The following is a 24,875-nucleotide window of genomic DNA, read 5'->3' on the forward strand; positions in this document are numbered from 1 at the left end:
ATGTTGTAGATGTAGATGACAGATGAAGAAAATATTTAAAATTTGACAAAACACCGCTAAGGTGCAGATGTAGTATTGAGTGCCGGGTATAAAAGTTGTGACGCGTAAGAAGCGTCTCACACGTCCCTTCTCATTTTAAAACGTTTTATTAAAATTTGTCATCGCTTAGTGTGTTTTTGTTTTTTTCACAATCTTGCCAGTTGGCTGCACAAAAAAATATATATGTATATATTTATATGTATTATGTATGTATGTATATTGCACTTATTCACTATTAAACGCCATTGTTAACGCTAAATTTCCTTAGGTATTTTGTATGCAAAAATTGTTAGGTTGTTTTTTTTGTTCTGTTCATGTTTTTGTTAAGTCGCATTTGTTTGTTGTTCGTTCGTAAAGCAATTGCAATGGAATATTAGTATTCATTGGTTTTATTGGCTATTTCTCTGCATCGGCTGCCCTCTGCTAGATAAGGTACTGCTTCTTACAACTATTAAACATTACTTTCGTTATTTGTGGCAGCTTTCTTGGCGGGGCCACCTGCTCCGGCGCCAATGGCCACGCGAGTGCGGGAAAATTTACTAATGGGAGTTGGGGATGAGGACGCAGAAGTGCCGAGGGCATCTATCCGTATGCTGGTGCCGGCCGGATACACGCAGCCCTTGCGTTTGCGTCCCGACGGTGAGCTATGATTGCTTCTATCACCGATTTGTACTAGAGTGGGTAGATCTTCGCTGCGCGTGAAAACAAACTCCTCCGAAGACAGACGCTTGCGTACTCTGCCGCCGACCACATCCGGCCGCTTGCCATTGCTAAGCGGTGAGGGTGAAGCGGGTGCTACAATTGCCGGCGTCTCTATGCAGCCACCACTGCCGCCGATGACGGGAAAGTGAGACTCGAGCACGCCGGGACGCATGAGAATCTCATCCAGATGGAGTACGCCGTTCAGTTGATGCTGCTGGTGATACCTGCCTGGCGTAACAAACTGCTCTAGAGAAGAGTTGGCGCTGTAGAAGCTCGTGTCAGTGGAGCCTAGTCCGAGTGTTTCGCTTGTACCCACTTCGGAGCACTGACTGTGCTCGGATCGGGTGCAGCATCCGCGCTGCGAGTCGCGGCCACACGGACAGTGTGGACACAGGCGCAAGCAGTGCTCTTCGGCCAGGATGTCGCTGTCACTAAATGTGAGCTTCTTGGCTTCCGGTGCCTGACGCGACGGTTCCTGATCGCCGTCCAGCTGGTCGGCGGACTTGGAGTTGGCACCGTACTTGACAGACGCGGACGGTGGCAGCTGCAGACGGTGCAGGCTGTGGGCAGAGGCGGACTCGAAGCTGTCATCACTAGAGTCCAGGCTGTGCGGCTGGTCGGGAAAGATGCGTGGGAATGTGACAAAGACACGGCCCATGCGCTTGTACTGGTCCAGATTGCGGGTATCCTCGGCACAGCCGGCTAGGTTCTCGCTGAATTTGGGCGCACGCCGCATCACCTTGGGCGTGTGCATCTGCGACTCGAAAATGTCCTCGAGCGGCACCTTTGGAGCGCTGATGGCGCTGGTACCCATGTGCTGCAGATACCACTCGATGCTGTTGGCCAGGCTGATGGGCACACTGGTGCGGGACGAGACGCTGGATATTTCCGAGAGTGTCTCGGGACTGGCCAATGGTGCCAGGCCATACCAATCGTCGTGGAGCAGATCCACGCCCGCATCGGAGGCCCTGCGGAGGGCCGGAACCTCGGCCAACGGCAGCGTTCGTGGCTTTCTTTCCGAATGCTGGCGACCCAGCAGCAAGTGCAGCGAGGGAGGCGGTGTCAGAGCCATGTCGAAGGCCACCGCCTTCAGGCGTGGAACTGCCCTCTCGTTCTCGGCATTCACAATCACCGTTGCCGTCTCACTCATCAGCGATGGACTCTGGCGCATGGCCACCGTGGTGATGCTGTCATCCAGGGTGCTTGATATGTCGTACGGTGTTGTCGTGTTATTGCTCATCTGGCTGCGTCCAAAGATGCTGCCTGCTATCGAGGAGGCCTTGCTGCCGCCACCCACAGCGGAGGATATGACTCGCTGCTGCAGCTGCTCCTTGCCCGAGCCATTGGTAAAGGATGTCTCCAGGCAGAGCTTATGCTGGGCTGTCGGCGTCAGCAGAAGGCAATTGCTCAGGTTCGTGTAGGAACTTTGCGATGGACGCTTACAGTGCAGTGTCTGTGTGTGCGTCTGCATCTGTGTCTGGTGCGAGATGGTTTGGCCCTGATCCGGCTTCACTTCGGTCTCGCTCTCGTTCTCGTGGCCAATAAACTTGGGCGCCTCCTGATATTGGTCATGGCCTTCATTAGATGTGGTTGAGAATGCGTTCGAGGTCTGGCGTAGTGGTTTTCGTGGCCCACTCGTTGTTACAACCTAACGAAAAAGGAGAGTGTGTGCACGTGAGGGAAAGAGGAAAGGAACAGCAAGAGTTAACAGATAAGTGTTTTGATATTAAATAAAGGTTAATCTTAAGACTGAGTTTCTTTTCTTACTAAAACGGATTATCAATCCTGATTTATACAGCTTGTAGTTAAACATATATGTATGCAGAAAACAAACGAGTAGATACGAACGGGAAGCGTATATATTGTATATGCTTTAAAAGATGAGTGTCTTCTTGTAGTAGTAGGTGTAGGGAGCGAGCAGTGGCATAACGAGTAACTACAGTTACAAAAAAAGTTCGATTGGAAAGCCAAGACTTGCATTGGTAAGTGAAAATAAATATGAGTCTGAAGTGGTGTGTGGGTAAGGGGCTAGTGTTGAAAGTACAGTAGCTAAATGGATCGGCAGTGGTAAATTTGTGAGTGGTGAGGTGACAGGAGCTTATCGGTGCAGGACACAATATCGAGATTGGATTTTTCTTGTACATATATGTACACATCGAGTACAATTTATATTTAGAGAGCTTTGCATAATTCATAGGTGTTTTTCGTTTTCGCAGGTTAGGTTGAGAGCGGGATAGAAAAATATATATATATATATATACTATATATTATATATATATATAGTATATATATAGTACTATATAGTATATAGTGTACTTATACTATACTATATATATAGTATAGTATAGTATATATATATATAAAAATATATATATATATACTCTATATATATAGAGAGATAGGGAGAGAGAGAGAGAGAGATAGCGAGAGACTTGTAATTCGGTTTTAGGGAATATTTTAAGAATTTGTAGTTGGTTTTTTTGTTTAGTTTTAGCGAGAGCAAAATGGAAAAGTTTCTTGGCTTTTTAATGATTTCTTTTTAGTTTTTTTTTTTAAGTAGATAGATACTTAGAAGGCGGGCGGTTGTACCTGGTATCTGTATTTAGTGTTGTCGTAGTTGTAACTGTTGTTGTAGTTGTAGTTATTGTCGTGTTATCATTACGTTTACGAGATGTATATGCCTTTACGGTACGATCTCTACAAGACACGACCTGTGCACATTATCGATTTCATTTCGGTTTGGTCACATATACAATCAAATGGTATTTTTTATCGGTTATCGTTTATCGATTTAAAATCACACACACACATCGATGTCGATAAAAAAAAGCAAACGAAAAAGCAAATATAATTAAGTTAATTTAATCGTTGAATACAGCAACAGTTCGTCTCAGATACAAGTAGATTTACTAATGATATAATTATTACTCTGCCATCAGCTATGGGTAGGGGCGTAGGGCAGTAGGGTAGGGTAGGGAGGGCGGTCAGGGCATACCCACAACCTGTATCCACTACTCTCTCACATGGAAAACAAGCTACTGCACACATCATCTAATGGTTAATGGCCTCTTACTCAACTCAGCAAATACCGGAGAGACATATACGAAGTTTTTCTTTTTGTTTGACCATTCAGAAGCTTTACAACAATTACAAACATTCCCATGCAGCAGATGTTTCTGTGAGTGTGTGTGTTGTATACTGGTATCTGGTTAAAGCCAAAAATGATGGATTGAGAACTTACCAAATTAAATAACGAAAGCAATAAATCAATAAAAAATCATGAAACAATTAAATCTAGTACCAATTAATATTTATTGTGCTCGTTTCTGGTATTCTTTCAGAAGATAAGCAAACAAAATATAATTTAAATCAATCAACGTTAGTTTAGACCGTTCTTTTGTTTAGCTTCAACGAGTAGAAGTGTCGAGTGCACTCCTCACCCAATTAAATAAAAAATTTTTGTAAATTCGGCACAATAAAACAATAAACAAAAAAAAAAAACATCGACAGAGATAACGAAAAAATAAAATGTAAATTACATTTGTTTGAACTTAAGAGATAAATCAACTAAACGTTACTTGATCCGTACAAAAAAAAAAAATATTAATCTACCATTTACGTAATATAACGTGGAATTAATTCCGTTTGGCAATGCCTTGGCCTGAACTCTCCCAACCATCGAAACTTAAATACAAAAGATAGGGGATAGGGGTAAAGATTCAGATTCTTTGTTTGGTTTTGGCTAAGTGATCTGGCTCCTCCTCTTCTATTTCTTGGACACAAATAAATACATGAAGTATCAAAAGGAACAACAAAGAATAAGTTATTTACTATCGACAAACAAATAATCTATAAATTAATACAAAATAAATCAAATTTTGAACAAAATTCACAAAAATTATAAGCGATAAGCGGCCTTAAGACTAGATAGCATTATAAAATAATTGAACATATGTATATAAGTGTAGAGATAGGCATTAAATATATAGAAACATGTTTGTGTGTGTTTGTCATGATATACGTATGTATGCATGGATGTGTTCGTTTGCGTGTTTTTCAAGTGGTTTTTCTTGGGTGTTCGGTGATGTGGTAACGGCGACGCTGGTAACGAACGCTTTTCGACCTTAACACTAGACTAAGACAAAAATAAATACAACACAATAGTCGAACTAACTAACTAGATCGGTGCTACTGTACTATATAGAGGCTATATAGAGGCTATGGGACAAAACGACGACGGGTGGAAGGTGGTAGTATTGGTAATTCATTCCTCGAGACGGGGGTGGAGATTGGCATTTATCCATCCTAATCAACTGGCTGTCGAATAGCTGTGCACGGAGGAGGTGTGCTCATCGTCGAACTCCGAAATTACCTTCTTAAGTGCAGCCAGAACCTTGTCGGGCATATGATCCTGCAGCATTACCGGCGAAATGAGAACCTCATCGAAATCCGTGGAATCGGCCCAAATAGCCTGATAGACGGGCTCTCGACTCTTTAGCACATTTCTGTAAAATATTTTAACCAAATTATTAATATGGGAGATTCTTTGTATATGGTATCTGTATAGGAAGTTTTATTTGGATACAATATTTTGTGGCTATGACTAAACTCAGTATACTTTTCTAGGAAAGAGAGAGATCTAAATTAGAACTTGATGCTAGGAGGTTTCGTTGGCATGCACTTGAGGTATTCGGGGGTAGATACAAGTAGAAGCAAAAGTATTTGCAGGCTAAGCCAAGATTGGAGAGAGAGACTCTTAGAACAGAGACAATTTCTAGGGAGTAAGACGATGCATGCATCGATAAACTCTTTTTTCATTCATGCACTAGAGAAGAACACAAAGATGACTACTATTAGATCTCTGAAGATGGAACAGGGGATTCCCACTAGCTTCAACATCGAAAATGGTGTGTGTATGTGTGTGCGGGTGTGTATTGTGGAAAGAGAGCGAGCACGAGCAAGAGACATATACAGAAAGAGATAAGGAGATAGACAGAGATAGAGAGAGAGAGAGAGAGAGAAAACGAGAGAGATTTCGATTTCTGTTCGTTCTGTTGGGTTGTAATGGGGCTGTGGGGGCGGATGCATTTTTTATCTATTATGTTTTTTGGATGCATGTAGCATTTATGTACTATGTGTGTCTATGTGTGTTTCTAGTGTTATTGTGTGCCTACCTCCAACCACTGTCGTATTTTTTCCTGAAAGATATGGAGTTTTTATTCGTAAATTATTTTCTAGTTTTTCCTTTTTTATTTCTTTTGTTTTGTTTTTTGGTTTGGCAGGGCTGTTGTGACGGGAGTTAGGGTGAATCGAAATGTAATAAAGTTCAAAGAACTTGAAACACAAACCAAATGCTGAACCATATGAGGCTTTTAGCAATTAGTTTATATCAAACTCTTTGCCTACCTATCCATGGCAATCAATTGGAGAAATGTGCTGGTTTCCTCCATTGAAAGAGGCCTTAAAGTACAGCTTAAACCATCTTTTGGGAGAATTATAATTTCACAAATTTCCAACAGAGGAAATACCTATTTTTTACTCCTACAAAACAGACTTTAAACATTATGGTGGATGGAACACAAGAAAACTGTGACACTTATCCTGAGAGACTGTCTAGCACTTGAAACAACGTCATAAAGTGCTGATTCCAGATGGTTCCAGAAGCCTGTCAAAAATGTTCTATCCGGCTCTAACTATTTATTGTGACTTGGGATCAATACGGTTGAATAGCGTTAATCTATCCATCAAGCGTGTGAGTTGCCATGTGGTTTCTTTATTCCTAAAAGTACTAGCAAAGAACAGCAATCTTTCTTTTCACATAATTTACGAGGTGACTCAGAGATCGCGGCTTGAGCGATGATCTTTCTCTTGCATTGAAATGCAGCGATAAGACCAATGCCGTTTCCGTAGCCCATTATCACACAACAATTAGCGTATTAGCGAAATTGTGGGGCTCGTCGAGAGGTAAAACAACGAAACAAAAACAACAAAAAACGAGAAGGGACGTGTGAGACGCTTCTTACGAGTCACAACTTTTATACCCGGCACTCAGGACTACATCTAGATGTAGAAGACATCGCCAACTACTAGATATTGTTCACATTACAGAACACGTAGTAAAAGCCTACTAAATAAAATACATCAAACAAATTGGATCAGTTAATATTTTCCTATTTATGAGATATTTAAAACAGCAATAAAATTTGTACATTCTTGGATCGATAGGTTTCACAGCAAATTTTTCGAAAGTGGCGCCATCTACGAAAAATTCTTGTACGCAACTTTGATGGGCCAATGGTCTGCATATTCTGTGCAATAATGACCGATAGGTTTCACAGCAAATTTTTCGAAAGTGGCGCCATCTAACGTTAAAAACCGAGTCTTGGTTAAAAGTCGGAAGAGTCAACGCCAGGGGGAGGGCAGATGCAGGGGCCGAGTGAAGCAGAAGCAGAGTGTGAATGAGAGAATGTAAAAAGAGCAACAAAAGCTGCAAGACAGGGTGGGTTTAGCGAATGGAAATTAATTTCCCCATTGTGGCTATAATAATGATCCGATCGGATCCCAATTTGGTGATCTGATAGATATAGCCATTTCCTACGGAATGGCGTTTTTAGTTTTCTTTTATCTTCAAAACTGTAGATTTTGGAGGTTTTCGCCCTTTTGCGGGGGCGGAAGGGGGCGTGGCTCATTTTTGAAATACACTGGTTTCAATGTGAGTATATAGCAGACTGGATGCAAACTTTGGGGGCTCTAGCTCTTATAGTCTCTGAGAACGAGCCGACAAACAAGACGGACAAACGGACAGACAGACATGGCTCTATCGACTCGGCTATTGATGCTGATCAAGAATATATATACTTTATGGGGTCGGAAACGCTTCCTTCTGTGCATTACATACAACCGTTATTCGCACAAATACAATTTACTCTTTGAGTACCGGGTATAAAAATACATCAACATAACAAGGGGATAAGATCGCTTCGGCTGGGTTCAGAGTTGGCGGGTGGATCAAGAAAAAAACAAATGCAGCAGCGTCCACATCTAAATTAAGGAGCCATTATCAACAGACAGGCTATAGGGGCAACAAAAACATGGGGAGAGCGACTTACTCGTCGTTCTTGGGATGATGTCGCACTATATGTATGATGCGACCGGGCGGATATAAGGGCTGATGGAGTGTTAAAGCTATTGAGCTGTCCGTCGGATGGGCACTGGTAGAACGGGCCGTTCCACGCTCCTGTAAAAAAAAGAAAAAGCAACCAAATTGGATAATTCGATTGTCTTGAAATATGACAGCTGGAGAGGAATTCGATGGATTACCTCCTGGTACTGATTGATGTGCGTGTCCTGGCCGGACATGTTGACCACAGACGTGGGCTCTGGTCCGCAGCCACAGCAAATAACCGAACAGGAAATGGTTTTCCACTACGCAAAACCAAAAGCGAAGACAGTAAATAAAATAGAGCTAAGAGCGGAGTGTAACTACTCCTACCTTGGGGTCAACACTACGCTGAATAGCATTGATGAGATCCGCTCGCAGGGCTTCCATTTGATTAAGGCCAATACGCGGCACCACATCCTTCCCAAGCACCACTGAAGTGATGAACGATTTCGAGTACTCAACGGCAGGCATACTGGAAAGATACACCACAACATTAAAGCAACAGTACGTAAAGCAATGAGCATATGCCCCAATGCCTACCTGAGCAATCCACCAGGCGGTGAATAGCTAAAACACTGCAGTGTCGGATGCTCTGGCTTGAGGAGTATGGCCAGTATAGCAGCCGTGCCAGCGCCCAGCGAATGACCCACCAACACCAGATCGAATGTGTGCGTCTGCCGCTCCGTGTTGCGCTGCAATGCCCGCTCAATGAGATTCTCCTCTAGCAGTTTGTTTCGTATGTAAATGGCCGCCTGCACCATGCCCTTGTGCCCCAGCCAATCGTCGCGAGGCGGCTGCAGTGGCAGCACCTCCGCCTCGGCATTCAGATCGGTGAGTATATCCTTCATGCTCAGCGTACCTCTAATGCTGATCACAATCGAACGCTGTGTATAGTCGATGGCCACAAAGAACGGCGTCTCGCCCACATCCACGTGATAGGTGGCATACACAATGTCAATGTCGCCAAGCTGGAGGGTTTTCTTCAGTGCGGCAAAGTTGCACAGGCAGCAATTGTCCTGAATGACATCCGTGTCATCGCCACTACCACAAAAGCAGCCAAAGCATCTACACAAAAAGTGCAACACTTATTAGACATTGACAGAGCAGAACGAAATAATGTAAGGAATATCAAAATACCCTGGGACTGCGATACGTTTTATACGCTTTAAAACTCACTTCAGTTCGGGCAATAGATGCCACATTTTGGTGCGATTGATGATGACGTACATGGGCCAGCCGTAGGCGCCTTGTGCGAAGTACATGTAGTGTATGACCGTTTGGAAGAAGTCATAGTTTTTGGCATCGTTGAGTGCTAGGAACTGTGTGCGCTCCGTGATGGGTACACCGCTCAGGAACTCGTAGGTGCCGTTCTTTCGCTGCCTCACAACTGCCTCACGCTCCAAACGCTGAAATTTTCGCAACAGCACTAGTCCGGCCACCACATCCGAGGGTACCACATCCAGTTCACGAAAGAAGTCGCTCAACAGTCGGGCAATATCCGTAAACGAGTTGCGATTACGTTCCGTTGAGCCCATGCAGCAGAACAACAAACGACAGCGATGATCCCAGCTATCCTGATAGGCGCGCATCACTTTTCTGTGTGAATGATGGAGGAATAGAGGGATGTTCCAGGTGGTTTAGGTAAATATTAATCCACTCACCTTTGTCGCCAGTTACGGTTCATGCTGTTGCTGCGTTTGTAGTTAAAACGCGACTCTGTTTCGCGCATCGAACGCTGGTATTTCTTCATCTTTACCCACGAACGGCCGGCGGCATCAAAGGTGCACCAAATGGTGATCAATGTGATCAAGACCAAAGCCCAATTGCAAATGATGATGGCTTGAGAGACAAAAATTAATCAAAATTAATTTAATTGTGCAAAATTGCTGCAGAGAGCAAGACACTCACCCACATAAACCTTTTTAGGATCATCAATTGGCGATGTGGCATAATAGTGGCCTACCCAAACCGAACCGACCGTCAACCAGGCAATATCAAATAATATCACCACTATAAAGGCGAAACGAAGTGCATTTATGAAGATTTATTTATATTATCTTTCTTGGATACTTACAACTCTTGAGATATATCCATATATTAATGGAATTACGCGCCTCGGCATCCAGAATGCTGCCACGCATCGAGATCACACAGATGCCTATTTCTACGCATATTGAAACTGCAATCAAAAACCAAACAAAAAAATTAAGCAAATGAGAATCAGTCTCAGATAATATTCATTGGAGCTGTGGTATTTTTGTTGAATACTTACAAAATAGTATTAACAAGTAGCCTATTAGATGATAGAACAATAGTTGTATGCTTAAAATTCGTGTATTATAATCAAATATAACCAACGAGACGCTAACAATCACAAAACTGTCACATTAACACGAAAGGATTTTTGGATTTAAAAAAACGAATTAAAGAGAAAAATAGAGAATTATATATGTGATATTAAGATCTGATATATGGCTATCTCTGCTTACCATATAAAATGTATCGTCAAGAGAAATGCTCCAGGCACAACGAGATCATCGGAACCGACAGACCAGCGACGTCTGAAGACCACAAGACCAGGCATCTGCAAAACACAAAAAGAAACGAGAAGGGACGTGTGAGACGCTTCTTACGCTTCGCAACTTTTATACCCGGCACTCAGTACTACATCTGCACTTTAGCGGCGTTTTGTCAAATTTTACATTTTTTCTTCATCTGTCATCTACATCTACAACACTTCTCACACCAACACGCTCCTTTAGCTCGCCGCCCTTCCCTAGAACATAAAGAAACTATATAAGGAGGTCTCGTCGGCAAATATTATAGAAAAGTGCGAGTGAAAGGGCTCTCGTTGTGAGTGTGAAGGCAACGACAATGGAGTGTGCTGATTAATCATTTGAAGGCAATTTAAAAAAACATAATAATTGTTACATAATTTAATTTTTAATAGTTTGTTTCATAATAGTATTCGGTGTTTTGAATAAATAAACATTTGAAACAAAAATTTTGTCCGCAACCAACCTTCCGCGTCTACAAGCAAACGAGCACTGACAGTAAGAAAAAGCATCAAGTAACTCTGCCACCGACGAGGCCTTCTTATAGTTTCTTCATGTTTCATGCCCTAGACCATAAAGCAACTATATAAGGAGGTCTCGTCAGAAAAAATTATGAAAACGTGCGAGTGAAAAGTTCGAGTGAAAGGGCTCTCGCTGTAAGTGTGAGGGAGCGACAATGGAGTGTGCTGATTAATCATTTGAAAGCAATGTGGAAAAACATAATAATTGTTTCATAATTTAATTTTTAATACTTTGCTACATGCTAGTAGTCTGTGTTTCGAAAAAATAAACTTTTGAAAATATTTGAAAAAAAAGTTTTGTTCGCAACCAACCGCCACCGACGAGGCCTCCTTATAGTTTCTTCATGAAGGCAACCAACCTTCCGCGTCGACAAGCAAACGAGCACTGAGAATTGGGAAAAGCAGCGAGTAACTCTGCCACCGACGAGGCCTCCTTATATATTTGCTTTATGCCCTAGACCATGAAGACTGAACCTAGGGCAGAACCAGCGAGTAACTCTGCCACCGACGAGGCCTCCTTATAGTTTCTTCATGCCCTAGACCCACACACTGCAGACTCGCGGCAGAGGCCGAAACAGAGTGTGAATGAGAGAATGTGAAAAACCCAACAAAAGCTGCGGGACAGGGTGGGTTAAGCCACTGCAAGCTAATTTCTTCATTCTGGCTATAATAATGATCCAATCGGATCCCAATTTGGTGGTCTGATAGATATGGTCATTCCCTACGGAATGGCGTTAGTTTTCTTTTATCTTCAAAATTGTAGGTTTGGGAGGTTTTCGCCCTTTTGCGGGGGCGGGGCTCATTTTTGAAACACACTTATACTTACACACACACTTATTTGGCGGCTCTAGCTTATATAGTCTCTGAGATCCAGGCGCTCAACAATACGGACGGACAGACAGACATGGCTATATCGACTCGGCTATTGATGCTGATCAAGAATATATATACATAATGGGGTCGGAAACGTCTCCGTCTGTGTGTTACATACATCCACTTTGTGCACAAATACAATATACCCTATTTACTGTTCGAGTACCGGGTATAAAAATGATAAAGGATGTGAACATATGAAATTAAAAAGTTCTAAATCTAAAATCGAAGGTTTAGGAAGGGTGTTTTTACCTTTTTACCTTTTTTAAATAAAAAAAACACTTGGGTACACAATAATTTGAAAATTAAGAGAGATATTTAAATTAAATTTAGTTCGATTAGTTCAGCCATTCGGGTGATACAGGGGACTAACGGGTGGCGGGATGGCTCGCCAAAAACTGTAAGCTCGGCTTGGCGGCAAGGGTTTTTCCGGGGCTTCCCAGGGAAGTAGGCCTGGCCCAGGGACCTTGTGACTGAGCTAGGATACAGGGGGATCACGAGCGATACGCCACCTGCCGTAACTGCCAGTGAGGTGGCTGGTAACAGGTCCTGGTACGGTCAAGTCTCTGCCAAGCATGCTGGCTAATGGTAGTCGGGCGGAGAGAAGAAAACTCTCGTGAAATTGACCCAATCCAAGGTGACACTGTTACATGCCGATGGATGCATGGCCGAAGGGGTGCTCGGGCGCTAGTATGCGGACTCTGGACACCGGAAGACCTCCAGTTTAAACTGGGCTTCCGGGAGCAAGCTCGGGCTCGGGCGACCAACCCCTTCCCGCCTACTCGTGGGACCAAAAATGTCAAGTAACTTAAATATACAAAATATAACGGCAAAGGAGCTCGGTACTCCTCTTAAAGTGCCATAGGGACAAGCCAATCCCTCTCAATCGACGCCTGGGAAACGAGGTAATGAGAAGACGCGGGAGGAGACTGAGTTCGCCCGCCGCCGAAAACCGCTGCGGGGACAGGTCCGACAGGTATTTACACTTCGAGTACCGGGTATAAAAGCAACATTCAATATTTGGGGGATACATTTGCACATGTTTCCGTTTGCTATTGCAATTTTTATAGATCCAGTGGAAAGCGCTCTCACTCTCTCTTTGCTTTAATAAACTCTCAGCCGCCAATAGACCGACCACGTATGAACAATAAATGAAAGTGTAAGCTATGGTTATTGATAAATTAATTAGACTGCGCAAAACACACAACAACAAAAAAGAACGCAGTCTGATATCAATGCCACTAAACGATAATTATAACGAGAAGGGACGTGTGAGACGCTTCTTACGAGTCACAAGTTTATACCCGGTACTCAGAAGTACATCTGTACCTTGGTGGTTTTTTCAAATTTTGCATTTTACTTTTGTAATTTTGTTCTACATATTTCATATACATCTACATCACCTCTCACGCCATCACTCTATTTTAGCTCGTCCCCCTTCCCTAGAGCCGCACGCTGCACGAAGCAGAGGGTGAAATGAGAGAATGTGCAAGAAAAAAAAATATATTGACATTCCCTACAAAATGGCATTTTTAGTTTTCTTTTATCTTTAAAATTGTGGAGTGTGTGTAATTGTGTGAGCATACAGAAGTCTGGATGCAAAACTTGGTTGCCCTATCTTTTATGGTTTCTGAGTACGAGGCGCTATTAAGGACGGACAGACAGACATGGCTCAATCGACTCGGCTATTGATGCTGATCAAGAATATATGTATATACTTTGTGGGGTCGGAAACACTTCCTTCATTGTGTTACATTTTTTCCCCAAAAATACATATTACCCTATTTGATCTTCGACTACCGGGTATAACTACAGCTTTTAAAGCTAATTATGGTGAAACCTTTTACACTTGAAAATCTATGACGAAAAAATAATTTTCTTTCCAAAATTCCCTAAACGAATGGAAAAATAAAATCAAAGTACATTAAAGCAAAGAGCATGGTGCACATATGTATCATTATTTAGCCTTATCCACCCTGCCTTAAATGCATTTTCTTTTCGAATTGTCTTTCCTTATCAGATTGGGGTAGCAGTTTTGTGGAAGCACAAGCGAAATATCAAAGGTAAATTAACTAACAATTTAAAATGCCATAAAAGCCATTGCATTGACCTTCGATATGAACTTTGGCCCCAAACGAACAATGACTATTGGGAATGGGCTTATGATTTTGCATTGATTTTGCACCCCGTTTGCCGTGTGGCCAATGAGCCTTGATATGGTCACCCCTTCAGTGGCAGGTTCAAGGTGAGGTAACTTTCTCTATTAAAAATAGAGAGAGAACCAGCCATTACACGGCCATCAGAGCCAGGCATTATCCAGTCTAAAAGTCAAGCAGCTGCTGGTTAAAGAGAAGAATTAGTGGCACCTTTAGGAACATTTTGGGTTATATTTCAATTAATATTTTAAATTCTATAAGCATTCGCGGCACCGAAACCCAAGCTTTTATGGCTTCTCTAAAAAATGAGAGTGAAGACATAAAATTCCCACAAACTATTCCAATATTCTACCAATAATACCTATGTATATAAAATGGCAATTATACCATTATAAATGATGATATTCATGGCGCGCTTTTTGCCTGAATAATTATACCCCCAAGAGTCCAAAGATTTTTATTATACCCGGTACTATACCCGGTAAATACTATTGTATTTGTGCACAAAATGGATGTATGTAGTATGTAACGCAGAGAAGGAAACGTTTCCGACCCCATAAAGCATATATATTTTTGATCAGCATCAGTAGCCATGACTGTCTGCCCGTCCGTCCGTCCGTCTTGCTGAGCGCCTGGATCTCAGAGACTATAGAAGCTAGAGCCACCAAATTTTGCATCCAGATGGCTGCATGCTCACACTGTTACAAGTGTATTTTAAAAATTTTGTTCCCAAAGGGCGAAAAACTACGGTATCCACAATTTGAAGGTAAAAAAACACAAACGAGAAGGGACGCGTGAGACGCTTCTTACGCGTCACAACTTTTATACCCGGCACTCAGTACTACATCTGCACCTTAGCGGTGTTTTGTCAAATTTTAAATTTTTTCTTGATCTGTCATCTACATCTACAACACTTCTGACACCAACACGTTCCTTTAGCTCGCCGCCCTTCCCTAGACCCACACACTGTAGACTCGCGGCAGAGGCAGCGCCCGCACATAAAAAAAAAAACAAATATAAGCTGCGGGACGGGGTGGGTTAAAAGTCGGCAGAGGCAGAGGCAGAGGGACGACAGAAGAAATGAATGAAACAATTAATTTGCAGTGGCTAAACCCACCCCGTCCAGTAGTTTTATTTATTTTTGCAAATTCTCTCATTCACACACTGCTTCGCGCAGTGTTCCGCTCTATGGGAGGGGGACGAGCTAAAAGAGCGTGTTGGCATGAGAAGTGAGCAGATGTAGATGACAGATAAAGAAAATATGTAAAATCTGAAGAAAAAAAACCGCTAAGTTACAAATGAAGTACTGAGTACCGGGTATAAAAGTTGTGACTTGAGAAGCGTCTCACACGTCCCTTCTCGTTTTTTTTTCTTAAGTTTTTTTTTTCTTTTGTTTTTGCTTTGATAGGGGTTCTCAGTTTCTGGGACACTCGTTTACTCATAAATCAAACATAGATCCCCCGCTACTTATTTGTGGAGCCTGGCGATAAGATAACTCCACTCAACTCCACACTCGACTCCGACGCAAGTCCACTTTCAATGGTAGTACCTACAGGTGGCACGCACTCAACAAATTTGCTGCTGAGAGATACGAAGAGGGAGTCAACCCCTGATGAGTGCCATCAACATCTATAGATTGGACGATAATTCAATTACAATGATTTATGCATTTAATAAATCATTTTTTATTTGGTGTAATGGTAATACGGAATTACGCTCAAGTTCAGAGGCAAACGAAGTCTGCCATTGGAATGACTGATACAAGTATGTCTCAAGAATTTAACCTTTCAAAAGGTTTCAATATGCAATGCAAACTATAATACAACCAATAATAAATGAGCAGAGTAGTGATATTTCATTTGAGATCTCATCTCTGTGTATACACTCCCAATCAGACGAATATACTCACGAGTTTTCAAAAAGAAACAAGTTTCGAAAAATTCAGCAACGAATGATAGTGGAGCAAATTTATTTTTCCATTAATCAAGATTCTTTCCTTATTTAAAAAATAAAGAGTTTGACTTCTAAGTTAAAAGGTTTTTTTTATTAATTATTTTGTCTTAATACCCCAAAAATAGGGCCCGTTTAAACGATTACTCAAATAGACTCAATAATGAACATTAGGCAAAATCTTTCAAAAGCTTTGTAATAAATATTTTGTTTTTATGATGTAGCCTAACTAATAATGTTTGTGGAAAACTTTTTTGGAATTGCTTGGTAATGTCCTTCAGGACATTAATATAAACGAGATTTCAAAGGGTTCAATTAAACCTCGCTGCAGGCCTGTCTGATTATGTAATGGTTTAACTTCTTCAAATTGTTGACCGGACTCATATTCTTTACGTAAAAGCTATCCCCATGCGATCCCTGTAAAATTCTGATCAGGAGAGAAAAAAAACTTCCAAATTAGGTTAACATTTTAGTCTTTCCTCCCCTTTGTTATCAATTTATCAAAGTCCTTACTTTTTAAATAAGGAAAAGATGAATGAAAAAATAAATTTGTTCCACTATCATTCGTAGCTAAATTTTTAGAAACTTTTTTCATTTCGAAAATTCGTGAGTCTTTTCGTATGATTGGGAGTGAGCTTGTCATGCATAGACTTGAATCTTCATTCAAAAAACAAATTAAATTCAACTAAATATTGAAATATCAAAATTCGGATTTCAAAAATTTATATGGGAAACGTTTCGATTAAAATCATGGTTCAAGTGGTTGAGGATATTTTTGGCATTGCTACAAATCCGCTTACGAAAATGGCTCAAGTAATACGTCGCTATACCATAACGAATTCGAACCACATGTCCGTGGGCATCATCACATTGGGCGCCACAATACAGAATATTCGAGTGCCCGATGCCTTCCAGGAGACGGCCGATGTGGTCCTGGGCTTTGATGATGTTGCGGGTTATCTCAAACATCAGGATTTGAAATTTGGTTGCACTTTGGGTCGTGTGGCAGGGCTGGTCAGCAATGGAGAGTTCATTTTGGACGAGCATCGTGTGATTGTGTCGAAGAATCTCGATCAGAGGCATCACAGCGATGGGGGGTTTATTGGTTTCGATAAAGTCATCTGGGACTTGCATTTGATGCGTGCGGATNCAAAGTCCTTACTTTTTAAATAAGGAAAAGATGAATGAAAAAATAAATTTGTTCCACTATCATTCGTAGCTAAATTTTTAGAAACTTTTTTCATTTCGAAAATTCGTGAGTCTTTTCGTATGATTGGGAGTGAGCTTGTCATGCATAGACTTGAATCTTCATTCAAAAAACAAATTAAATTCAAGTAAATATTGAAATATCAAAATTCGGATATCAAAAATGTATATGGGAAACGTTTCGATTAAAATCATGGTTCAAGTGGTTGAGGATATTTTTGGCATTGCTACAAATCCGCTTACGAAAATGGCTCAAGTAATACGTCGCTATACCATAACGAATTCGAACCACATGTCCGTGGGCATCATCACATTGGGCGCCACAATACAGAATATTCGAGTGCCCGATGCCTTCCAGGAGACGGCCGATGTGGTCCTGGGCTTTGATGATGTTGCGGGTTATCTCAAACATCAGGATTTGAAATTTGGTTGCACTTTGGGTCGTGTGGCAGGGCTGGTCAGCAATGGAGAGTTCATTTTGGACGAGCATCGTGTGATTGTGTCGAAGAATCTCGATCAGAGGCATCACAGCGATGGGGGGTTTATTGGTTTCGATAAAGTCATCTGGGACTTGCATTTGATGCGTGCGGATGGAATCACGCTAAGACATGTCTCGAAAGCGGGACACGAGGGCTTTCCCGGCCGCCTAGCCGTCATGATTCATTTTACCATTGACGACGAGAGTCGCCTGTTTATCCGCATCGAGGCCAAATCAAATAAGACAACGCCCGTGGACATTTGCAATCACACGTACTTCAATCTGGCGGGTCACAAGGCCGGCGTTGAGGGTCTCTTTGAGCATCGCTTCTACATGGAGGGCAGAAAGACAATCGAAACGAACACCACGGATAAGGGTGTTCTGCCCACGGGCCGCTGCGGGTCTGTCAAGAACTCAGTCTATGACATTCGTCAGCCCGCCTTTATGGGCGATCGTTTGCGTCAGTTCAAGGATATGCCTGTGCCCGGCTTTCACGTGAACTATGCCTTGTCCAAGGATGTCACAAGTCTGGACACCCGATACCTAGGACGCTTCCTGCACAATCCGACTGGACGCTACATGGATATCTACAGCAATCAGCCGGCTCTTCACTTCTCCACGGCTAATCAGTTACCAAAGCAAACGCATGGCGAGGATCCCATTATGGGCAAGAAGTGTACAAGATATTGGCAGAACAGCGGCTATGCGCTGCAGTTTATGGGCTTTCCCGATGCTTGCAATCAGACAATGTTTCCCACCATCATCATACTGCCGGGTGAGAAATATTTCAATGAGACTATCTATCAGTTTTGTGTGAAAGAGCCCTGGAAGTGCTGTGCCACTGCAGAGGAGCTCGAGGCCATGGACAAGGATTTGATAAGGAATTCATAAAAAGAGCAAAAGAAAGGAGTTGACCATTCAGTGAAGAAGAAATCAAGTCAAAGAACATTCCCTCAATTATTTGTATGCTTTGCCAAATAATTTTTCTCAACTATTTGCATGACACAATTAAATTCTTTAAAAAATTTAACCAAGAACAATTCAGTTTTTGTTCTGCCCTTTGGGGTAAATTGCAACTGCAGCACACCCCTCATCTGCCACCTCTTGTCCCGGGTCTTCAGAAATGGTTTTTATACCATGTACTCGAAGAGTAAACAGGGTATATTGTATTTGTGCACAATGTATGCAACGCAGCTAGGGCCACAAAATTTTGCATCCAGACTTCTGTATGCTCACACTGTTACAAGTGTATTTCAAAAATTAGCCCAGCCCCCTACCGACCCCGAAAAAGAGCGAAAACCTCCCGAAGCTACAATTTTGAAGACGCTAAAAACACCATTCCGTAAGGAGAGACCATATCTATCAGATCGCATTCTCTCATTGTGCATTCTCGCGTGTGTGTGTGTGCGTCCGCTGCCTCTGCCGCGTCTCTGCCTCTACCGTGAGTCTGCAGTGTGTGGGTCTAGGGAAGGGGGCGAGCTAAAGAAGCGTGTTGGTGTGAGAAGTGTTGTAGATATACATGACAGATAAGGAAAATATGAAAGATTTGACAAAAAAAACCGCTAAGGTACAGATGTAGTACTAAGTGCCGGGTATAAAGGTTGTGACGCGTAAGAAGTGTCTCACAGGTCCTTTGAATGAGAGAATGTAAAAAAAACAACAAAAGCTGCGGGACAGGGTGGGTTTAGCCACTGGAAATTAATTTCTTAATTGTGGCTATTACAAAATTTGGTGATCTAATAGATATGGCCATTCCCTTCGGAATTTATTTTTCTTTTATCTTCAAAATTGTAGATTTGGGAGGCTTTCGCCCTTTTGCAGGGTCTCATTTTTGAAATACACTTGTAACAGTGTGAGCATACAGCAGTCTAGAGCCAACATTTGGTGGCTCTAGCTCTTTTAGTCTCTGGGAACTAGCCGACAAACAAGACGGACAGACGGACAGACAGACATGGCTCTATCGACTCGGCTATTGATGCTGATCAAGAATATATATACTTTATGGCGTCGGAAACGCTTCCTTCTGCGCGTTACATACAACCGTTATTCCACACAAATACAATATACCCTATTTACTCTTCGAGTACCGGGTATAAAAATTACACGAACAAAACATTGGACTATTAAAAAACTACACACAACTATCAAAAAACAGGTATTGGCAATTAATTGAAATGCCTATAATTTCCATATATTTACTTTCGTTTAAACTTTGAAATCGAGCTACAATTAAAGCTGCAAGTTGCTCAAGGTTAAACGCACTTTTCACAAGTCGAAGCGTCTCAAAATCTACCGACTTTAAAAGTGCGCAAAAAATGTATGGTACTCCGTCAAAATCTTCTAAAACCAGTTTTATTCTATCTCGATATTCATCAATCAGAAAATTTAAATCCCATTCAAATATTTTACCAAAAAAATTGCATTAATGCCAAAAATTCGGGCTTTTTACCCATAGTGCGTTGCTGGATACCCAACAAATGACAATTTTCTGGTTCAGTTTTTATACCCGGTACTCGAAGAGTAAATATGGGGCGAATAACGGTTGTATGTAACGCACAGAAGGAAACGTTTCCGACGATTCCGTTTGTCGGCTAGTTCTCAGAGACTATAAGAGCTAGATCCACCAAATTTTGGCTCCAGACTGCTGTATGCTCACACTGAAACCAGTGTATTTCAAAAATTAGCCCCGCCCTCTTGCGCCTCCGCAAAAGGGCGAAAACCTCCCAAACCTACAGTTTAAAGATAGAAGAAAACTAAAAACGACATTCCGTAGGGAATGCCCACATCTATCAGATCATCAAATTGGGATCTGATTGGATCATTATTATAGCCACAATGAAAAAATTTAATTTTCAGTGTCTAAGCCCACCCCGTCCCGCAGCTTTTATTTGTTTTTTGCACATTCTCTCATTCACACTCTGCTTCTGCATTATGCGGCCTCTGCCTCTGCCGTCCCTCTGCCTCTGGTACAGATGTAGTACTGAGTGCCGGCTATAAAAGTTGTGACGCGTAAGAAGCGTCTCACACGTCCCTTCTCGTTTTTATATGAAGTTTGAACGGATTTTTTTGTTTTTCGCGAGACTTGAAACAATTTAATTCGTGTACAATCGTACACTTATGTCCGTCTGTCCGTCCTTATGAGCGCTTAGTACTCAGAGACCATACGATGGGGAAACCAAGTTTAGTATCCAAACTTTTGTTCGCTCACACTGATACGTGATAAGTGTATTTAAAAATTTATCCCCGCACCTTTCCGCCCCTACAAAGGGCAAAAATCATACAGTGCAACGATTTGGGCAACGAGCCGCTAATGTATAGTTATTCCCTTGCCCCTCACCAATGGGCATTGTGCACATGGGCCACATGGGCTATTATATGACACACTGCACACTGTAGTTAATCCTGTAATCCAATTTATGTGAATAAATTGGCGTTGATTCGCTGTAAAAGAAATGTGCCCATAAGTGAGCGGCCATATTTGCGACGAAAGGCACACGCCAGGCTGCTTCACTGTTGTGCGAATACAGCCTATATTTCTTATAAACTCTCTATAAAACAGAGAGAATTCGCCCCGATTGTGAAGCGTCGTAGAAAACATTTTCCATGAAAGGAAAAAGAACCAACCATCATTATTCGCAAACAGGATATTCCCATAAATGTTCACGTACCTTAAGGTATTTGAATCACGGCATAGATCTATGTATGTATGTATCTTAGACAGACAGCGTTTGCCACCGCCTGTTATTATCAGACAGTAGATTGACAGACAAACAGGAGACAGGAGAACTTTATCGAGTGATTTTGTTATTGAGGATGGGCATATGGTATATGATCATAATCAGAATTCAAATCAAACAAACCCAGCTAATCCCCCAACAAAGTTGTACCACCCACCAGCACACCACACACACACTCACACAACAACGCACATATTGGCAGCGTAGGTTGTATGGGGACTTTGTGGTTGTGTTTCGCTGCGCGTCATAAAGACAATGTCATCAGGCGAGAATCAGGAATAAAGCGGCCATCGTGCTAGCTAAAAATGCTTGGTGTAATTTTTATGCCCAACTTGATCAAGGGGGATGTAGACAGCGAAAACTTTACGATTCCTATTAAACCCACTATAAACTTTATTCCTTGTTCCTTCCACTATGTAGATCGAATTATGACTTACACGAACACTTTAGGGTTTTATGCTCGGATTATAATGACGGATGGCCACGGGTAACATATTATTTTAATAGATCAATATATATACTACAAAACGATGATGAGAGCGTTAAGGATGAAGCTTTAAAAGTAGGATCGACTTCAGAGACAAGCAAACACTACAATTAAAGATTCTGTCGGGCGTAATGCGGCAGCTACCCTCTGTCAGTGTCTTTCAGTTAGGGATTATCCTGGGGCTGATCCACATGTACATACATACATTTGTAAAGGTTCCAACTGTGCTTTGACTCCTTCAGCTTTAGTGTTCGAGACTGCCGCTAGAGGACATGGACATGGACACCGAGGCAGATGCCAGCGACGCTAGCCTGGCTAGTGTTGGCGCGAGCTCGACGTCGAGCGTTCCCACCCGCAGGAAACGCGGCCCGAAGTCTTCGGCAGAACAAAAAGGGGGCTAAAAAGATCGGCCTTGGAGTCGGGAAGACTGGAGAGCCGCCGCTCCCAGCGGTAAGATCGCCGCCGCCATCGCCTTTTGAGCCCTACAGCAACAACGCCACTGCTGCCACCACCGATGCCACTACAGCTGCCACTGCCACTGCTGACGCCGCTGCCACATGCCACATATTCAGCTGCCACTGCCGAGTTATCGGCTATACGGATGTCGGTGAACGAGGCAGTCCTCAAGGGAGGCATGTCCGCCGAAGCCTCCATGGCCGTTCTTGTCGCTACCAATAGGTACGACGAGCTCGTCATGGCGCTGGCTGGGGACAAGGTGCGCCTGGAGGAGAGGGCACGTATGCCGCCTCCACAGAGGCCCGCTGCCGCCCACACTACCGTTGCTCCCACCGCTGCGTATGCGGCAGCCTTCCCAGGCCTGACAGCACCGAGCGCTGCTGTCCCGCCGATTGCCAAGCCGCGCGAAACCTGGTCGGCTCTTATCAAGGGCAGGAACCCGGAGGAGACTGGGAAGCAGTTGGTCGAGCGTGTCAAGAAGGACGTGGTGCCCAAACTTGGAGTCCGAGTTCACGAAGTTCGCGAACTGAAGAGTGGAGGTGCGATCATTCGCACGCCTTCCGTGAGCGAGCTCAGAAAGGTAGTGGACAGCGCCAAGTTCCAGGAAGAAGGTCTGGACGTGAAGAAGCGCCCGGAGACCAGACCCCAGGTCGTGGTGTATGACGTTGACACGTCCATCACGCCCGAGGAGTTCATGAAGGAGCTCTTTTCCAAGAACCTGGAAGAACAGATGACAGCCTTGGAGTTCAAGAAGACGGTTCACCTGGGCAGCAAACCCTGGTCGGTCACCGATGGCGCCACGGTCAACGTGACGCTTGAGGTTGATTCGAAGACGCAGGAGGTACTACGCGACTGCGTATACATAAAATGGTTCAGATGCCGCTGCCGTTCAATGGTCCGGACATACGCCTGCCACAGGTGTGCGGGTTTCGACCATAAGGTCTCCCAATGCCGTCTTAAGGAGAACGTAAGCCATCGGTGCGGACAAGGCGGCCACAACGTTGCGCGGTGCACCAACCCTGTGGACTGCAGGAATTGCCGCTTTAAGGGCTTCCCGTCAGCACACTCCATGCTGTCAGCGGCTTGCCCAATCTACGCAGCGGTATTGGCGAGGGTGCAAGCTAGACATTAAATGTTTAGCTTCATCCAAGCAAATTGTGGCCGTGGCCGAGCAGCTGTGGAGGAACTTGGATCCATCATGCGCAGCTCTGGCCATCTGTTTGCTCTGGTACAGGAGTCGTACGTCGATGGAGCGGGGCGGATTACTGGCCCTCCTTCGGGAATGCGAGTATTCCACGACCGCCGTCGCGAGGATAAACCGAAAGCTGCCATCATCGTCGACGAACCGGACGCCATATGCATGCCAATTGATCCCCTTACCACCGAACATGGAGTATGCGTTAGAGTGCAAGGAAGATTTGGCTCAATCATCCTATGCTCCATGTACTGCCAATTCAACACCGACTTGGCCCCGTACCTCAGCTATCTCGATGCGGTGCTGCTGTTGGGCAGCCGCACGCCTGAGTAGAAACCCGAGCTGCGCTTGCGTCATAGGAGTCGCACCAAATCGTTTGAGAGGCTCGTACGAGCCCCTGTTCGATTGATACGTGCCCCGCTCGACGACAGACTCACCTAATGGCTCTTGGCTCGGCCGCACGAGTTGCTTCGGTCAGCCCACAAATGTAAGCTGTTGGCGTTGTTGGCGGTGTCGCGGTTACTTCGAGCGACCATGTGGACCACATACGACTGGAAAGTGAGGGAATGGGACACCAGCGACAACATGATCCATGTTGAGGTGACGCGTGATCCGACCGACACAGTTGAGAGCTTTGCTCCTGTGCCAGGGACCTTCGAAAGGTTACGCGCGACCACCACTGAAAAGCTCCTTCTTCACCATTCCCTCTGTAGGCTGAACTGCCTCTTATAGCGGCTTAGCGGTAACCTGTTGGTTCACAGACGTAACGCGAGACATCACGTGTCACACACGCTGTCTCACGACCCTGCGTCGTGCGGCTCTCGGCGCTCCTTTTATCAAACCACCTGTGCCGAACTACACTCCAAACGCCGAGAGGTCAGGAGACTGAGGCGGCGACTGCAGGCCGCACGTCGGCACGAGACCGACGAAGCAGAGCAACTTGTGGTTGAGCTGAGGATCTCCTTAGCGCAATACAAGAAGCTTATCCTGAGGACGAAGGTTCTGTTGACCGCTGCGAAGCACCCTCTGTTGTCTCGGCTAGGTACCCCCGTGCAGATGTCCTAAACGGCTCCGGTGTTTTTCTCGTACCTCTAACCTACGGAAGTCTGCCTACCACCCGGCCAGCGTTGTACCTCGCTGACACGCTCACACGAGGAGGCGTTGAAAAAGGGACAACGCCTCAGCTTACGCGTGTAACGCATACCGTCCGAGGCTCCACCGGCACTCAGAGCTTCTGAGGTTGACGTTTGCGTAGCCAGGTTGAAGAGCAGACGCTCTCCCGGCATGGACGGCATCACAGGTGCCATTTGCAAGGCAGTGTGGCGTGCCATCCCTCAGCAAATGACAGCGTTGTACTC

The 24,875-nt window shown here is 43.8% G+C and overlaps 3 protein-coding genes across 7 annotated transcripts; 2 read left to right on the forward strand and 1 right to left on the reverse strand.

Annotated features, from left to right (window-relative positions):
• Positions 1-244: 244 nt before the first annotated feature.
• Positions 245-10,493, reverse strand: LOC117591438 (sn1-specific diacylglycerol lipase alpha). 5 transcript variants are annotated; one of them, XM_034284704.1, is made up of 14 exons: positions 10,393-10,487; positions 10,176-10,282; positions 9,978-10,082; positions 9,812-9,913; positions 9,565-9,742; positions 9,080-9,499; positions 8,444-8,968; positions 8,234-8,375; positions 8,062-8,166; positions 7,851-7,978; positions 5,916-5,939; positions 5,114-5,246; positions 3,331-3,452; positions 2,274-2,389 (listed from the first exon to the last, which is right to left on the reverse strand). In XM_034284704.1, the coding sequence occupies exons 1-14, from the start codon at positions 10,485-10,487 to the stop codon at positions 2,383-2,385; spliced, it is 2,193 nt and encodes a 730-aa protein (XP_034140595.1). In that variant the 3' UTR covers positions 2,274-2,382. The 5 variants fall into 5 exon arrangements, with proteins under 5 accessions (XP_034140592.1, XP_034140594.1, XP_034140593.1 ...); XM_034284701.1 differs by lacking the exon at positions 3,331-3,452 and having other exon boundaries at positions 245-2,389; XM_034284705.1 differs by lacking the exon at positions 5,916-5,939 and having other exon boundaries at positions 2,276-2,389.
• Positions 10,494-16,708: 6,215 nt separating this feature from the next.
• Positions 16,709-17,131, forward strand: LOC117591435 (aldose 1-epimerase-like). The gene has a single exon (XM_034284697.1). It carries the CDS (start codon positions 16,709-16,711, stop codon positions 17,129-17,131), a length of 423 nt encoding a protein of 140 aa, XP_034140588.1.
• Positions 17,132-17,337: 206 nt separating this feature from the next.
• On the forward strand, positions 17,338-18,676 carry LOC117591436 (aldose 1-epimerase-like). The gene has a single exon (XM_034284698.1). The coding sequence runs from the start codon at positions 17,358-17,360 to the stop codon at positions 18,531-18,533; it is 1,176 nt and encodes a 391-aa protein (XP_034140589.1). The 5' UTR covers positions 17,338-17,357; the 3' UTR covers positions 18,534-18,676.
• Positions 18,677-24,875: the final 6,199 nt, after the last annotated feature.

Source organism: Drosophila guanche, unplaced genomic scaffold, assembly GCF_900245975.1.
Source record: "Drosophila guanche unplaced genomic scaffold, DGUA_6, whole genome shotgun sequence".
NCBI classification, from domain to species: domain Eukaryota; kingdom Metazoa; phylum Arthropoda; class Insecta; order Diptera; family Drosophilidae; genus Drosophila; species Drosophila guanche.

What these genes read in the sequence shown, in the direction of transcription:
- LOC117591436 (XM_034284698.1), top strand. Translation starts at nt 17,358, where the DNA reads ATGGTTCAAGTGGTTGAGGATATTTTTGGCATTGCTACAAATCCGCTT.
- LOC117591438 (XM_034284701.1), bottom strand. Translation starts at nt 10,487, where the DNA reads ATGCCTGGTCTTGTGGTCTTCAGACGTCGCTGGTCTGTCGGTTCCGAT. An exon ending in TTGACGATACATTTTATATG is followed by an intron (nt 10,283 to 10,392) that starts GTAAGCAGAGAT and finishes TTAATGTGACAG; the next exon opens with TTTTGTGATTGTTAGCGTCT. An exon ending in TTCTGGCTGCACTTAAGAAG is followed by an intron (nt 2,390 to 5,113) that starts GTAATTTCGGAG and finishes CTTTTTCGTTAG; the next exon opens with GTTGTAACAACGAGTGGGCC.